General features: G+C 31.6%; 2 protein-coding genes across 3 annotated transcripts in view; both read left to right on the plus strand.

Moving 5' to 3' along the window:
- Nucleotides 1-18,990, plus strand: part of LOC118199817 (uncharacterized) — a 458,327-nt gene that overhangs the window by 1,641 nt on the left and 437,696 nt on the right. The window lies entirely within an intron of this gene.
- Nucleotides 15,495-18,213, plus strand: LOC146995908 (uncharacterized). The gene is made up of 3 exons (XM_085822153.1): nt 15,495-16,002; nt 16,645-16,743; nt 17,985-18,213. The coding sequence occupies exons 1-3, from the start codon at nt 15,728-15,730 to the stop codon at nt 18,211-18,213; spliced, it is 603 nt and encodes a 200-aa protein (XP_085678279.1). The 5' UTR covers nt 15,495-15,727.

Raw genomic sequence — 18,990 nt, forward strand, 5'->3', positions numbered from 1 at the left:
TACTTCCAATTACAGAAGAGTTTTAAATGACGAAAATATTCATGTTTCGGCAAATTTAAAAAAATTATTTTTAACAAATAACGAAATCTAATTTTGAATGGGGTCTTCCAGTTTCTATAGAGTTTTATGCTCGTTATGAAAAAATAAAATTATAACAAAATTTGACTTCCGTCCGACAAAAATTGATCAAGATATTTAAATTCAAAATTTGCAGTATTTGATGTTATTTTCAACTTGCGTTGAGGAATGGTTTAATTGAATTAGAATAATTCTAGGAAATAAGTTTAAATAAAGCGCACCAAAAATGTATATAGTTTAATAGGCCGTGGAAGAAAGTCAATGTGGTATCTATACACTTTAGAGTTTTTACTGTTATCCTGCTTTTCCGATCACTAATTTACAGTTAACCTTAACAAGAAGATAGCGTAAGAAAGATTCGTTTTAAATTAAGCAAATAATTTCAGTGAAAATTACCTGTCTCAAGAATATTTAAGTATATCTTGTTATATTGAGAATAGGAAGAACGAAATAAAAAAGCCGTAGTCGGAAAACATTTTGTTCATTCTCATATACTGCGATTTTTCATACTGCACAAGTATAGCCTTCGATAATTCGCATTTTTTCATGTTCATCTAGTTAAAAACTAATATAGTTTTTGTCAATTATAATATAGAAGAAGCAGCCATTTGCAAATATTCCAAAGCCACCTTAAATGTTGGAAACAATAACTGGTTAGCCTGGAAAATATCTTGGTAGCAAATATCTTGGTAGAAATGAGAAGCGTAAATATTTCGTATAAGAACGTTTTCTAACAATGTTAGAAGAGATTATTATTTTCTATATAATAAAAATATACTGTTATACATACTGTACACTTTGTAAATTGAATTTTTTTTCTCGTAAAAGTTGCAATGAATACATATTTAATACATAGTGCAGTAAATGTTTTCTGCCGTAACATAAGTACATCCTATAATTTTGTAAGCTAACTGATGAATATTTTCTTATAAGTAAACAAATCAATAACAAGTCTAGGTTTACAATATCCAGACAGAAAAACAAGCAGGAGTCCCGGTAGTTTGAGTTCTCCTATTTTTCCACTTATACATTCAGAATTAAAGTCTTTATTTTCTTTTATTTACGCGCTAGTAGACATTTAAATCATAAGCATTTTCTTCGCTGTACTAACTTCTGTCTTCTAACTTTTTGAGTATGCTAAATCTCTGGAAGAAATGAATGCATAAAAACTATGACATTGGGTCATTAAAAAAATGCGCAATTTAAATACGCTATTGTAAAGAAAATCTTTAGCAACATTGCCAGCATCCAAACCCTTTTTTTCCAAGAAAGCATGAAGTCTTAACCAAACTTGTAAGCTTTTTTAATCCTGTAATAAGGAAAATGATAAGGACTTATCCCGCTTCACTGCGCAGAATGTTCACTTGAGCAGAGAATACCAGTTATTATCTCATAAGTCTTCAGGTAAAACTAATAGGAAATTTAGCGAGTAACAAGAAAAAATCCTAGGAGAGGGTGGAAGATTAAATGTTCGAAGAAACGTTTTGTCATCTGTGACTACCGAAAACTATCTTTTCTCCCAATTCCTAAAATGTTAAAATCCTTAAGAAGAATATGTTAAGTAGTACGAAAAGAATTAAGTCAGAGAAACTGGTAAGAAGGATTAAAGATATCAATCGGAGTGTATCGTCAGTAAGACTTCGGAACAAAATTTAGATTATTAGTCATTAGATTTATTAGTCAAGGGAAAAAACTAATAAGCTTGAATATATTTTCCATTACATATCACATAAATGCAATCTAGCTAATCTGATGTAATGGGTATATTGGTATCTGGCATGAAATTGAAATTCTTCCAAATACATAGACATAGCAGAAGTTTTTGTATTGCTTTTGTACTCGTAATGACTCCTGTAATTATCATAAAACATTGTAGCACTAGGAATTCAATCCGAAATTATATATTACAAAAGTATTAAAAGCACTTCAGTACTTACGAGAGCATTGAAACTGCATAGGAAAAACAAGCAAATCCTGAAATGTTCTGTTCATTTAGTTCCAAAGAAAATTTACTTTCGTAATCTGCCAATGTATGAGGAATTTTCACATAGCTTCATGCATGCTGCCTTAGTATAAGCAGTTGCATTTCCACCAGTTATCGAGTGAAAGATCAATAGTTTGAATCGCGGTGAAAGCTCAATTTTCATTGCCCATACCCCGAAACTATGAGCCTCGCTTCAAACTAAAATGTTATGTACGCATGAGTTATTATTTTGAATGCTCAGCTGGCTCTCGAGCCTTTCAAAAGCCGTCTTTAGAGGAAAGGGAGATTCTAAAGAATTAATGCATTTCTTCATACCTGCTCTCGTGGTGTAAGTGGTTCATAAATCCACCTCGCAAGTGACATTCTGAAAAAGTGTAGTTTAATTTTTACATTTTCTTCTCCAAACTTAAGATTTATCGCTAAGCACATTTAGGACACAGTCAAATTCTTATCGCTTTGTTTAGTTATGAATAATGGAAACACATTCTAAAACAAAAACATGATTACACATAAAGAAATAGTAGCCATCGCTGCGAAATAAGACATGTTAGCACATGCCCTTTCTAGGAAAATCAGCCTTTTAACAACATGCAGCTTTTCTTAATGTGAGGTTCTTCAGGCACCAGTTTTTTCCTAAAACATAAAGCAGAGATTCTCAACCACTGTGCTGCGACATTTTAGTGTGCCGCGAACTTATTGTAGTGTGCCACCAAATTTTACGAATGCATACAACAAAAATTATTTTATACGCACTTATATATAGTGTGACTATTCTCGTGCAATACAAAACTGTTTTTCTTTTACGTTTGCACGTATAATTTTTCATGCATCTTTTTTTTACGAGACAATACTGTGAATAAGCGATGTCGGAGAAATAGGATAGTATGTAAGAACAGAAAGAAAATATTTTAACCTCAACTGATAAATTGTTAATGATTTCAAATAAAAAGAAAATCTGAATGAATTTAGATTAGAAAGGTCGCCGAAAAAGGGTTGTTGAGATTTTTTTTATGCTCCTCCCTGAGCTCGCAGTCTGCCAATCTGCTGTTGCACTCACTCTGCTAACCCATTTCTTTTTGTCTTTATTATTAAGCATCATTTTCCTTACATTTGCTCCGTATACAACTATTTATAAATATTATAAAAATTTTATAAGCAGCGCAGCAGCGTATGTCTCGAATTCCCGATGCGGTGTTAAGTGCTGCCACGACATTTTTCTATTTTTTTCAGACTTTTCTCAGTTTATCGTATCAATATTCAGTTTTCTTAGTAAGAGGGTTTGCAAAACCTTTTTTTGAATTTTTTTATTAATTGTTTGTGTATTAACGTTATTTATTAAATATCCTTTCTTTCCAGATACGCCATATAAAACTTAATTCAACACACACACACACACACAAAAAAAAAAAAAATTTAGAAACTGCATAGTTTAGAATTTCCAGTAGACAGTCTCGCCCGCTGAAAATAAAAATATTTTATTCCGTACAGTATCGACTACTCGCTTACAGATCTTTGAATTTATTAAAGTTTTAGAAAATATGAAATATAAAATTCGAAGTTCAAAATTTAGGCTTTCAGATGGACATATTAGGGTATACGTTATTCAAAATTTGTTGGCTTTCGGTACCGTCGTTTTCTTCATAGTGCAAGGAACATACATACATATGTGCAGATTTTTCGTTATTTAATTTCTCTAAAAATAATACAAGGAGATAATATTTAGTGGCAACAGTTTGAAAAGTGATATAGACGTTTACAGTAGATTACGCAAAATCCCGTTCCGAGATTAATAGCTTATTCGGGCTAAGGCTCTTTTGTGTCAAAAATTATTTTATGTAAGAATAAAGCACAATAAGAAAATTCTGAATCATTTCTAAAAGACTGTTATAAAATAATTCATAAAATATTTATTGACTATTCAACAATACTGAGCAAAATATTGTTTATTACTTTCTAACTTATTTATAAGAGTATTTTGATAGATTTCCAAATCCATTTGCAGTAAACACATGCGCATGAATTAACTTCAAAAACAGAGGAATAATTAATTTCATGTAATAACCTAGATTTAATTTCAAAGCATTCAGAAGAATCAATTAATTTGTTCCAGATTAATCATCAAGAAGAATATCCGACTATATCATAAAAAAAAATCAGTATGTTGCTATAATTTTCCATATCCCATTTGTACGAGTACGGATTTTCGTCTTTGACCAATAAAAAAGCGAAAAAACAATCCAGATTTTTAAACCTGGATCGCGAAATGAGAGTAGCATTACCATTTTTACGCCCAAATAATCATTCTAAATCACTTCTGAAGGTGCTTATCCATGATAATCTGACTACGTTTCGTTTATTACTTCTTCTCTGTGTATGAAAATACTGTAATGACATAATAGTGGGATTACAATCGTAAATTTCAAAATTAAAATTATGAAATATTGAAAGCGAAAACTGATGTGCTTAAGGAGATGTAGCATGAATGTTAAATAGGTTTAGCTATCAGATATCTAATAATCAGGTAATGTTTTGGGGAGTCTGGCTTTATAGATGCTCCTGTCTATAGCTTCTTCTACATTTTTCTTATATCTCTGTCATTGCATTAATCATCCATCCATGGTAGTTAGCAAATTAGTAATCCTATGCGCAGTTTCCAATCCTTGTGCCATAGGACCTTTAATCGTTTTTCAAATTAAAACTACAACCGCTTAACGTTGTTAAAAAGATTTGCCTCAAAGGTGAAAATAATCATCTAAAGTCAATTTTTATTTCGTGTTGAAATATATGAACACGAAAATGTTCTCTCACTCTCCATTTCATAGTAAATCATTAAACCCCTTTCACAAGAAGTATTTTTACCGAAATCAAATATATTCACGTAATTGCTTGCAAAGGCACGAACGACGATCCTATAGTAGTGAATCGAATTTTGCTTTATTTGTAGTGAAGCAAACTTTCAAATGACTCACAAATCATGGAGAATATCAGTTATCAATCGATTTTTATCGCTACGAAAATAATGCATGCGGATTTAATTAAAAATTATTTGATTTAAAAACTAAGCATTCGTTGTCATCAATAAGTATATGGAAAGTTTCATGTACATTTTTAATGATTGTTAAGATAAAAATAAGTATTCAGGTGGATGAAGCTCCTGTTTTGAAATTTATCGCATTGTTCTGCTAACACGCACATATATGCACGCATAATAATCATATTATTCCGAAAGATAATAAAGCAAAGTAATTTTCGACAAGAAACTTCTCGAAGAACGCCTCAAATGTACGTTCTCCTTGACATTTCACCATTTTATCCTCATAGGAACGACTTCGAAAGAGTGGATGCTGCCACCTGTACATAAGGCCTAATAAAAATTTTTCTTAAGGGTATGGGTAAAACTGCTGAAAGAAGATTTTTCATCTTCCCAGATTTTAGTTAAGTTTGTTGCATTACTAATTTTATATTGGTGGTGTTACTAGAAATATGCATTAACAAAATTATAATATTTACTCTCATTTGCTGGTATCTATCTAACTCCTGTCACAAAAATATGTTACATTTTATAAACATTTTACCGTTATTTTTGTGTTCAGGAGGGTCAGCTTTAGTTTATAAGGGTTTATTTTTGTTTATGAGGCAACATTTAAATTTGTTGATTTCAGTTATCATTGTAACAAATAAAAAAATGTTAGAACAATATATGTGCTTATTAAAAATGTATCAGGATTTTGGAAATAGTTATAATAAGTGTAATTTATAATTTATATAAATTGTTTTATACACATTACTTCATTCGCCTGATGAAACGTTTTTTAACATTATACATTACATATATGAAAACCCTATCTTACATTACGAAATAAATTTATACGGAATGAGTTCGTTATTTTTTGGAATGTGTTTCATCAATTAATCGCTGCACACTGGAGTTCGACGTGGTGTTCAAATTTCAGCGAACGGGCCGGCTGCTTGGGAGTTTACGAAGACTTCGCTATGTAAAATGAATACGAAGCAGTTTCCTCGAAACCTTCTCCACGTTGACTCTTAAGCAGATAACCTTCCCCGTTTTACTGTAAACATATTAATCTATTCCATTCTTAACAATGCTTAGAAATGAAAGAAAAAGAAACATTTAAAAACCTATTGAACTTTCTTTTCAGTTGCAAATTTGCTTTTTAATGCTTGGATGCATTGTAGCGCAAGGAAATCCAAAAAATTATTTATATTTTTATTCTTTCGATTATGATTTCTTCACATAATCATGTTGACATTATACGCAAGTCTTTAAAAACGTTCATTACTGAAAGCTTGCTCTATTCTTATTTTGATAGCACGTTGCATAGAGAACTTAAAAAATAGCATACTGGAAAAAGAACTTATTCAAAAACACTTGATTTAAAGCAAGTGTTTATTATTATTTATTTAGAGCAAGTGTTATTGTTTTATATGTTACTATTATTTATTTATTAACTATCACTTTCTTCGCACTTAAATCATAAATTCATCTCAACAGCAATACTCAAAATAATTTTAAAATAAACATGTCTTTAGAATTTCCGATACACAGTCTCGAGCGCTGGAAATAATTTTTTTTCGTACAGTGTTGCCATTGCTCGCTTCGAAATCGTTGAGTTTGTTAATCGAAGATTCGTTAAAGTTTTACAAAATATTAAATAGGTCATAAAATAAATTCCACATTCCAAATTTGGGCTTCCAGATGCCCATATTAGGTGGAGGATTGTGTTATTCAAAATTTGATGGCTCAAGGTACCGTTGCTTTATCAGAATGAGAGAAACATACATACATTTATGCAGATTCTTCACTATTTAATTTCTTTAAATATAACATAGGGCCATAATATTTGATGGCAGCAATTTGAAAAGTGAAATGGATATTTAAAGTTGTCAGCCCAAAATGCCAAAACGAAATTAATAGCCCTTCTGAGCGAACGCCCTTTGGGCTATAAAATACGTAAACTTGTAGAGTCATTAGTTTTTTTTTTTTTTTTTTTCGATTTTGCGTTGGTTCACTATAAATGTCCGTTTCACTTTTCAAACTGTTGCCACCAAATGTTCCTACATTATATTTGAAAAATTTAAATAATGAAAAATCTACATAAATGTATGCATATTTCTCGCATTGTGATAAAACAACGGTACATAGAGCCATCGAATTTTGAATTACATAATCCTACTGCGAACATGGGCATGTAAAAGATCAAATTTGAAATTTGGAATTTATTTTATTATCGATTTCATATTTTGTAAATCTTTTACGAATTTTTGATTAACAAACTCAAGGATTTCAAAGGGAACAATGGCAACGTTGTACAGAAAAAACATTTTTATATCCAACGCGCGAGACTCTGTATCGGAAATTCTAAAGATATTCTCAATTTAAAACTATTCTGCAATATTCGCTCTTGAACTGAATTTTATGCTTTAAGTGCGAAGAACTTGATATTTAATAAATAAAGCTAACAGATAAAAGTGTTAAAAAAACCATTTGGACGTAATTTAAAATCTGGAATCTTTTTTTTTTTTTTTTTTTTTTTTCTTTTCTTTTATGCTGGAGGCATACAAAATGCGCAATGCCCTCGTCGGAATTCGAACTCCGGACCTCCCAAATCCGCGTCAAGCGTGCTTCCAGTTATATCACGAAAGCATGCGGAAAGGAGGGAGAAAATACCTTGAAAGAAACAAATATTTTTAAAACATATAAAAAATCTCAAAATCAACTCTCGAAAAAGAAGTAAGCATTTATTTTACAGTAGGTTTTAAACTTAAAATCATGAAAATGAAGCAATGATTACATTAAGTACACTAGCTTGTATATAAGCAACTTAGCATTTATTTTATACGAATCATAGAATAGATGTAGTTTTAACTAAAATTAATTTTTTTAAGGAAACTGAACATAACTGTCATTGTCAATAATTGCATCATACAGGTTTTAGGAAAGCCCGTGTGCTCCCAGTAACATTTGAAGGAGATAATGGTAGCGCCGCTGAAGAAAGGTATAACATATTTAAAGGAGACGTGATCTTTTGCAGTCAGATAAATAAGACTGTAATGCCCCTTAAAGTGAATTGATGAGAAAATTAGTTCATTTACAACTGTTGTTTTTTCATATGAAATGATACTCAGCTGAACAGAAAAAGTTATATAAAAATGGCAGATAAAGAGTCAGTGATAATCGAATACCAGCAGCTAGAAAGCGACAGCAGCAGAAATGAAATGTCTCGGCTTTATAATAATTAATAAACTTTCTAGTATCTTTCTTGTATTTCTTTCTTGTATCTTTCAGAGCCTCGATGCCATTTTCGTGTTCTGTGGCCATCTAGCAATAGTGTGTGTATGTATGTAGCAAAGTGTTAGTATGTGGTTTTACGTCGATACCCTCGCACGAGTAAGGTATGTTAATACGGGGTCGGCCGGCTGGTTTGAACTCTGGAGAAGTCATGGATATTTATAAATGTATAGTATAATGTGTCTGAGACATGGGAAAATTTAAAATATCATGGAGGCGAAAGTCTTCTCAAATGGTGGTGGTCGGAGAAAGTTTGGGAAACCTTAAAACCGTTCTCCAGGCCGTTCTTCGTCAACACTGTAATGTAGTTTGTCAAACTTATTCTGTCACCCACGAAGTAACAGAGGTCTTTCTTAAAGACAGACACAACCCGTTCTCTTACAGTCACGATGAATTCGTGGGCTTGATCTAGACTAGGTTCAGATCAGAAGGACTTGTTACAGTAACAACATTCAATATCCAAACTTGAAATATAGATCAGCAAGGCAGAAGAAATAAACTGATAGTTTAATTATCTTTTCTAAAAGCATTTTTGAAGCTGTGAATCATTTTTTTACTAACACAAACTTTTATCCAATATGTTTTCTGGGTTACTTTTTCTAACTTCTTTATTTCACCTCTAGAGGAGCTACTTTTCTGCTTAATTGACATAATAATTTTTGGGGGTAGGGTGTTTATTTTATATCGTTATACGATGTAACGATACAGACAGCACCTGCAATCCTATGTGACTCTACTTACTGAGTATCACTGCTGTCTACTCCATATAACATAGATCTCTTGCCCAACGTAATCGAGCTGTTTTTTTTTTTTTTTTTTTTTTTTTTAACTTGAATAGCTCTTTTTGAAACTGCAAACTGCTAAAAAACTAAGGAATATAGCCTGCTGGACATTCCGGAACATCCCGCAATTAACTTCATTTATCTGTCTTGTTGTTTCGGAGTTTGTCCGTCCCGTTTTCATCAAATCTGAGCGAATGGTGCTAAGTTAATCAGACAATAAAATCTTTATAATTTACCACGTATAATAATTAAGGTATAAAATTTAGTTGTTTATCATGACTTTCCTGAAGAGAAAGTGCTTATGAGCATGCACGTTATCAGAGCTTCATCATTCTAAAGCTCTCTGCTTAAACTTTGGACGGCAATGTGAAAGAAAAGAGGTTTTGCTAACGTAACTGCTTATCAGAAATCTACTGCAAAATCGGATTCAATTAGAATGAATCTGAATAGGTGCTGTTTACAAAATTTTAGAAGCCAATTGAAATTATCGGCTGGATGTTGAACATAAAAGTTGACGGAGGTTACAGCTTAGTGATAAGTGTTTGAATAGATTTTATAGAGAATATATAGTAGTAAATAACGTAGTAATAACGTATCGCAACTAAATAACGTAGTAATTCTCTTTGGCACTGACAAATGTTCTATATATTCAGTATTGCATAAATCTGAAAAACCTTAGAAAAAACTTTTTACTGCATTTTTATCTATGTTATATTGTTTGCTCTGTAACGTTTGCTCTGTATTGTTTGCTCTATAAGTCGGTACTCTAGCCATTGGCCAATACTCTGTTAGGTGAGAAGCTCTTATATGTAGTAGGCTACGAATTACATGATCACAATTAATCACTTAATTTAGGATAAAAGATTTACTTACTTAATTTTTATGAAAACATACCAGATTACTTTATATTTTATTTCTAAGCAAAATCTACAGGCGAGGAAAAGTGCACTTTCCGCTGCAGCTTATTTCATTAAAAGGATCCCTCAAAGAATTTTATAATCTTTCTCATTCTATCCTGTCTATTTATAACAGAAATATATGTATCCTATATAGCAGAAAAATAAGGCAAATTTTCTGCTAATAATAAAATATTTGTATATAAAAAAAGATTTTCTTCTCAACTATTGTTTTTAAAACTACATTTTTTTCTTATAGTAAATGCAAAATTATGTTGCATTAGTTAGCTGTAAAAAGATTTTAAATTCCACTTAAGTATTTAATGTCTTCTTATCAGAAAAAAATTTTAAAGTCTTTTTCTATTTCCTTTAATTCTTTTTCGATTTTATTAATAGACAGCAGCTGTTACACTAGTGAAGTCTTTCTGTTGTTGAATGAGTAAGCCCACGCTTTTGATGCAAGCCATATAAAATAAACACTTTGAAATATTGTATTGATAACTGTAGAAGATTGCAGATATTTGCAACAGTTGATTTATGAACTCTCTTTCTTACGATGAAAGAACTTACTTCAGAGCCTGTTATCTTAAAAGGAAAAATAGATGTTTGAAGTAAATGATTAGTTTTAATGTCGACGCAATTGAGCAGAAAGTTCTAAATCAAGGTTTCCTATCCTTCTGTTTATATTGACTCCTATCAAGAATTTTATGCTTCTTTCGGCCCCTTTTCAAACTAAACTGATTTCATAAAAGTAAGTTCACGTTTTTCATTAATATTAGGCAATTTTAATTCTTTTTTCTAGCTTTTAGTCCCACTGAAGTCATTAAATAATGTTCTAATAATTTTTCATGTATAAAAATATTTAGCAAGTTAAATATAACATCAACCCCCGACCGAAAGTAGATTTGAAGAGCATAGGTTTTAAGATCTTATCTTCATGTCTACGCATATCATTCTGCTATAAGAAGCCAACTTCAAAGAGGTATCTTTTTAGAAGCTAATAAGGAACATAATGAGAAAGAAAATGGTAGAATGAAGTTAGGGCACTCATTAAGTGAGTTATGTTAACTGCACGCTTTATTGTAAAGTATTCTAGATTTCGAGCAATCCAAGAATATGGTAATTACGTACATTTTCTCTCATTTGAGAGACGCATAATGAAAGGCATGATATCCAGCTGAACCACCAACAGATGCTGATGAATTATTAGTTTTAGTTTCACACATTTTAGTTTGCGTGCCAGTGTTGAAATTATTAAGAGTTTTTAAAGCCAGGAAACATGAAAGTTCGACTATAGCCTAACTGAGATTCGAACCGTGAATCTTCCCTTTGCTTGCTGGGTTTGCTGTCATACCACCATGAGAGCACATACCGGGAAACCCAGTATTATTTATTTATTTTTTTTTAATTTTTTTATTCTCTCTCACTTAAATAGGAGCTGGGAAGAGGAAAGGACTTTGTCAACTAAATCTATATTATGACGAACGTTTTTTTCATCAGATTTTAGTCTGAGCGGTACCGGTAGGTTTTCCTTTCCACCCTTAAAGCAGGAACACACAAAATCAACTATGACCTCACAAGGTATCCGCCGAAAACATCGCGACAAATATATGGCGGACAAAAATGTCCCGGAGAAAACAACGCAAGGAAGAAACGTCGTTTAAAAAAAGAAAGCAAGAAGTTAATTAACACTGCAGTTCTAAAACAATCATGGTATAAAACATCATCGTCGAAAACAAAATTATTTAAAAATATTTGCAAACAGATTTCAAGAAAATGATGGGGATTATTGCATCTAAATGTCAATAGACTGTTAGACTCTGAAATGACAAAGTATGTAAGAATTAATTTTTATGTACGCTGTTGGCCGTTAAAATTGCTACGCCTTGAAGGCCCGAAGTCAAATTTGTATGGAAGATACCACGTGCTAGAATATCCAAATGATTAAAATTCCAACGCATGCGCACAAAGCAGGAATGAATAACGTCATTTATATTGTGTATAAATGAAAAGATAGCACAACGGGTTTCTTATTTCAAAACAGCATTTGAATGTTGATTATTTAAGGTAGTGCTAAGCCTTGTATAACAAGGATAAACTTCTATCAGTATGTATCGAAATTCGACCTCGGCAGGATCGTGACCTATGGGAATTGCGATTTATCGTTCTTTGGCATTGCTGCTCATGTTATTCGGGATCCCAAAATTGTCAGGTGAATATGGAATCTATGAGTCCATGAAGGTTTTTAGCTTTAAGGATTTCAGCTGCTTCGCGCCACCGCGCTTGAAAAGACATGTTGTTCTCTCGGCCTTCCGGGCTAGTACAGTAGTGTCTCGAAGCCTGTGTTAGTAACTCAGCTCATGTGCAGGGCGACAACTGCGGGAAAGGACAGTGTGATGACATCTGCTGCTTTACAGAACCATGGACTGTCAGCACGGCGATCATTGTTGTGGCTTCCCTTGGCATTGCAGCTGAGACAGATGCGCCTATGCAGCGGTGCGGAGTATAACAGTACTGAACACAGGAATGACACCACATCTACTTTTTACACGAATCTTGGTTCTGCGTACAACGTGGTTGGTGTATACGTGTGTAGAGGCACTGAGGAGAAAGAACTAGCTTGCATTCGTCATCGTCCTACTGAACCAGAACCTTCCATGCTGTCAGGGGGTGCCACTAGGTAAGCATTCCCGGTCACCTCTTATTCTCCTAGCCGGTAATATGGATAGTCGTCGTTACATTTCTAGTATATTAAGGCTCGTGGCCAAAGCCCTATTTTCGAGGCTAGCGGAACACCATCCTTCTATAAAATAATGCACGACCGCATGTCTCCAGATCTCTCATCCATTGAAACATTTGGTAATAGGTTTCCCTGAGACTGGTACGCTACCAATTTAATTCATTAATACCAATTCTTAATTTTATATTTACTTAACATTTTTGTTTCAAAAATTATTGTATGTCATTAATTTATTTTACTAGAAAGAAATTTGGTGAAACTTCCCATTATGGTAATTTGGCGACCAACACTGCTACAACAACCTGCTAGTTTTTTTTTTTTTTTTTTTTTTTTTTTTTTTTTTTTTTTTTTTTTTGAACGCTATTTTATTTTTACAAATAAAGGCATTTTTTTTTTAACTCAACATTTTTTTCCAACAATCTGCTAGCCGAATTACGCTTATACTAGAACTTTTATGGAACAAAAATGCTTAAACATGACGAAGATTAGATGCGAAATTGGGAGAAAGTGCAGAATCGCAAACTGCTTGCCGCATTTTTAAGAATTACACATACACGGTATCCACGTACAAGTCGACTATTTTTCACTAAAAAAAAATCCCAGAATCGCACGAAAATGGCACTGCGCACACTCTTAACTTTATCTATGTACACATCGACCTATTTTCACTTAAAAAGTAGTCCCAGCTAGTAACCTTTATCGCCTTACCAAAATGTCGCCAAACTACCTGTTACCATACTATAAGATTAGCCAGAAATTTTCCTCTCCGGTAATTTTTAAAATCTTTTGTTTACTATCTGTATAGCAGAATAAGAATTTTTGAAATAAAAACTTTTAAGATATAGATTTAAACGCAATTTCACCATTAAGAATTAAAACTATTTGTGAGAAGAATTAAATGTAAGATCATAAGTTACAATTAATAAGATTATAAGATAAATAGAAGTGATTTAGTTCAACAAAATGTATAATTACATTAAGCGAATTAAGATCGCCGTAAAATGAAATATGTGCCAAATTTATATCATTTTAAAAAAGTTTTACAAGTGAGAAACCGTTGAAAAATGCAATAGTTTTCTCCTAATTGAGATATCTATGCGTTAATATACGTATTATAAATAATTATAAGTGCACGCACTAGTTTTTGATGTTAAAAACAATCAACGTTGACTCGCTGATGACCGCTATTCTTGTGTACCTGCATGATATATCTAGGATACATCTAGAAAGAGGCGGCATTTCACAAAGGTTTCTTGTGCCTTCAGTTTTGAATCACGGCGGGAAAAAAATAAACTTTCTATTCATTACATTGTTAAGTTGAAATGTTGTCCTTGGACACTCCCATTCATTGATAACATCAAGAGCAAGTTCAAGGATCTTTTGCCGTCATCAGTTAATGCATTACTTTAATGAATAGATCAAACAAAGATAGCTTTATTTAAAATCGACTTTTCAATTTTATTGTAAATAAAAAATAATAATAATAACAATAATTTATTAATTAATTATGCCAAGAAAATTTTAATAGTGTGCTGCAATTCATAAAATTTTATTGTAAAATAAGAGTTCTACAGATGAATTAAAAATTTTAGAATTATTGCAGTATTAAATTTAGTTTCTTAAATAAAAATAAAACTTAATTGATAATTAATGAGCCTTTGAAAATGTATATGTATACTGCATAAAGACTGTTACGCTTTCAAAGCAGTAAAATATGAAGAACTATCCATCAATAAGATTTGAACCGTGAAATCTTCTAAAAAGTATGTGGTTGTGTTAACTATTTGCCCTACAGGAGTACGAACGAGTGTTAAAATTACTTTTCGTATAGAAATCCTGATGATGACGTACGAAAATGAATATCAATATTTTTATTAGCTCTTCTACGCTTTTTTATATAAACTATTAAAGTCTTTATTTTCATTTTATTGCTATTTAAAAATTTGTTTTATTTGTTTTACATGAGGTTAGGAATCTTATATAACTTTTTACATTTCATCTAAATACTTTTATATTCTGAGTTATATATATATATATATATGTACAGAGAGAGAGAATTTTAAACAATTCTAACTGGTGCATGCTAATATATAAAATAAAAAATTGCTAGCTGAAGCAATAAATCATTGTAATAAAATCGACTAGTCCAGAAATGAGATCAGTAGTGCAATAAATGCTTTCAAAATGCAAAAATAAAAATGCAATAAATGGAGCGAACAAAGGGTAGTTCAAATAATTAAGAATAAATATATATAAAAAAATTTTTAAAAATTTACATCTCTCGGCGCATCTTCATTAGGGGTTGATGTACTGCTAGAAGCAAATGTAACATACAACCTGAAAAAAAACAAATTCTTATACACAAAATTCAACACTGCGTCGCTCCACCTTTACCGCCGATAACAGCAGCAGTACACCTAAGAAGCGATTCATTGAGGCCCTCAAAGCAAGATAGAGGAAATATCGCCTAGTAATCTTGGAGTTTCTGTTGTGAATCCGCCACTCAGTATAGTAGTGTGTCTGTGTTAGATTAGGTTAAGGGAATACAGCAAAGCCATGAGGCTATCTGCCTATGATAACGAATGTCATCGTATGGGATTTTCTGAGGGAAATTAGCTCGTAATCATGTTATACATGGGGAAAACACGAAAACAACTAAAAAGCTAGGTCGTCCGTTTAAGAAAAACCCAAACCAGGTTCATGACATTGTAGAGACATTAGGATTTTTTTGGAGGCCGGAGAGATGAAAAATTAGCAACCGCCTTCGCCGGGAATCGAACACGGACCTCTAAAATACCGGCTCAGTGTGCTGACCATTACACCACGAAGGCGGGAGAAATACCTTGTATACTCCCCCTTTTAAAGGACGACTGGGGTGTTTAGGGAACCCAATCCAAAGAATCTGTAAGGAGAAGAAGTAAAGGTTTCCCGAGGCAAATGTGGCTCCGTCAGACTGAAGAGACACTGTGTATGTCCCTGAAGCTTATTTTAAAGGGGCAATCCATCCACCCTCCGTACCTTTCTGCGCATGTGCGAAATAGCAGGCAAGAAACCGGCATGTCGTCAGCCATATTAGCAATCTTTTACCACGTTGTTCGAAGAGGTTCATTGAAAGTTTTTTTCAGTTCTTTTCTCTGGTTATTTAAGCTGATCATAAGATGGATGTTTCGCAAGGACGATCACCGGAATTCACCCGATTCTCTTTCTGTGAGGTAAGCTTGCTTTTTTTAATTCGAAAACCTATCATAGATTTTAAAAATTGATTTTGTATAGTACATTAATTTTGATTCCCAAGCTCCAAAAATATTTTGTCTCATTGTATGACACAGCAGCTAGATTTTCATTCTTAATATATTAACTTTGCATTTTAGCATATGAATCTCAATTTATATAATTAATCATATGGCAAACGAATACTATAGTTTTTGCAGGCATATTGCTATTTCTTTCCAAATTTTTTTACTGAGTTTTAAGCTTTAAAGTCAACTAATAATAATATTACGACAAAACGAGCGATCAGGAATAAATTTGCCATTTATAATAATGCGGCAGCTAATGGCATGTATGATTGCATAAATTAATTTTATTAATAAATTGTATTATGCTTCAGCTTTAAATTTATGCTATAGATTACCAAATAATTTATCTGAGAAAATTTATAAACTTAGTTAATATTAGTGGCCACTGAAGACTATTTTTAATGTAGTATATTGATAGTTATGTACAATTTTTCGTATTTTATGATTATTTTTGAAAATTTTATATTCATTATTATAAAAATATAATTTTGATTTCTCTCAATATTTGATGTGGTTTAGTGAATAACAGACTAACTCAATCTATCTTTTACTTAGCAAACAACCCAAATCCTGGTATCGCTGTAGTGTTTGTGGGACAACGTCTCGAAAAACACCAGACAGGAAATTTTTCAGATTTCCTAAGGATCCTATTAGGTAAATCATTTCGAAGTTTAAAAGAAACTAAGCTTTGATAATTAATAATATATATATATCTCAATTTTTGATAGAGAAGCAAATATTTCATGTATTTGGAATAATTTAAATAAATAGCTTGTTTTTTTTCCATTAAGTGTTCCTCATCATGGACAAATAGTTCAGTGTTCTTCTGTAAATATTCAAGATAACTGTGCCTGTGATACAGTTGCTCCCAAAAGTGTTCATACACTTTAAGAATTTGTAAAAAATGCGCTGTAGCCCGAAATTGAATTTGATTATAAAGCCCAATATTTTCTCATATCTCGAAGTGATTTTGAATAAAACCAAATTTTTAAAAAATTTTTTTCTTCTAATATTTTAGAAGATAATTTTTGTAATTTATGTATTACAAGCTTGAATGCTGCAGGATATCCTACGAAAACTGACAGAAATTTAACTGCAATATTTCGTAATAGTGTCTGCAGATTTCTTTAAAGTGCACGAAGATTTTTGTGAGGTAACTTTTTTGTTACTTTTTAATTATTAATTCCCCCCCCCCAAAGTTTTACTGTATTCTTATAATACTTTTATAGAGTTTTGCTAAGATAAATTTATAGATATTAAAAAATTCTCACAGCACTATTTCACTGAAACATAAGTGTACGAACACTTTAGGGAACCACTACATATTAGTGTGAATAAGGAAGGAAACATTTTAAAGATGCACTTTGCGAACAATGTGTACTTTTTATTGGTGCCTTATCCTTTTTTAATCATATTGTTAACAAAACTGTACAAAGAAATGCTAAATTGTGTAACTAGATACTATGACCGGTAACTACAATTTAACACAATATCTGCAAAATTATTGGTTTTCGTACATCAAAATAAAATTAGATTAAATGCAATCGTTTCAGAATTTGTTACTAATGTAAAAGGAATTTTTTAACAAGGTTAAATTTCTAATAACACTGAAAAGAGGTTCTTTTAATTAAAGAAAATAAAATTGTTTTTTTGTTTTCATAGATCAAAATAATAGAGAATTAGTATAAATATGTCAGAAATGTAATAAATCATATTATGTACATGAATTTTTCCTTAAATTATAATTTAATGTTTGTTCTTAAAAAATATATAACCCTTCTCGAGATTGTGTAACTAATGTATAAGGAATGTTTTTAGTTTGCTATTTTTCTACTAACACTGAAAATGGATTTATTGAAATTTAAAATATAAAATTAATGTTTTCATTTTTATAGATCAAAACAATGGGCTCCCGCATGCAGTAATCAAAACTTGTTAAATATATCACCAACTAATTTGTATAAAACTGCACTAATAAGTTCGTCACACTCCAAAGATCATGATTACTGTTCACCAAAGATGCGATATTTACATTCCTGTGCAGTGCCGACAAAATTTGAACAAACAGGTATCTACAGTGTTTACTGTTATTATTTCAATATGCTTAACAATAGTGCCATCTAAGAAATAACTCATCAATAATAGTGGATCACCTGTCATGTTATGCTCAAAGAATACTGTGCAACAAAATTGATGGTTTGGATCGCCTGTCAAGACTTGTTAAATAAATCACCAACTGATTTGTATAAAACTGCACTAATATGTTCGTCACATTTCAAAGATCACGATTACTGTTCACCAAAGATGCGATATTTACATTCCTGTGCAGTGCCGACAAAATTTTGAACAAACAGGTATCTACATTGTTTATTGTTATTATTTCAATATGCTTAACAATAGCGCTATCTAAGAAATAACTCGTCAATAACAGTGGATCACCTGTCATGTTATGCTCAAAGAATGCTGTACAACAAAATTGACGGTTATTAGTCGAAATATTGACTGTTGATTTTTGGCAAAATTAAAATTATGTAAAATCCAAGCATACAGCATTTTTAGAATTACGAGTATTATATGTATAGTGAAGGTGGAAAATAGGCATTTCTTGCAATTGCTATTTAAAAGAATTAATTTCTAATTTCATAATTTGAAACAATCTTCATCAGGATGAGCTGCAGCAATATTTATTTGATTCAGTGGATTATTTACAAAACTTCTTAATACCTATAGGTTTGATTTTCAAGTTAAGTATTTAATCTTATATTAATAAATGTGAGAAGTATTGAATATTTTATGAACAAAAAGAATGAAATTAGTTATTTTAGTAATTTATGTGCAACTTATGTAAGTTTTTTTAAATGTAATCTTGTATTTGTTAATTTAAGTGAAATGCTTTTGACT

This window comes from Stegodyphus dumicola, chromosome 8 (assembly GCF_044657685.1).
Source record: "Stegodyphus dumicola isolate Sdum_Otavi_A_Nest chromosome 8, ASM4465768v1".
Classification (NCBI taxonomy): domain Eukaryota; kingdom Metazoa; phylum Arthropoda; class Arachnida; order Araneae; family Eresidae; genus Stegodyphus; species Stegodyphus dumicola.

Bases quoted from the DNA above. Each gene is read 5' to 3' on its own strand.
- LOC146995908 (XM_085822153.1), top strand. From the start codon at position 15,728: ATGTGGCTCCGTCAGACTGAAGAGACACTGTGTATGTCCCTGAAGCTT. The intron at 16,003-16,644 runs GTAAGCTTGCTT...TCTTTTACTTAG, and splicing joins CCCGATTCTCTTTCTGTGAG to CAAACAACCCAAATCCTGGT. The intron at 16,744-17,984 runs GTAAATCATTTC...TCATTTTTATAG, and splicing joins TTTCCTAAGGATCCTATTAG to ATCAAAACAATGGGCTCCCG.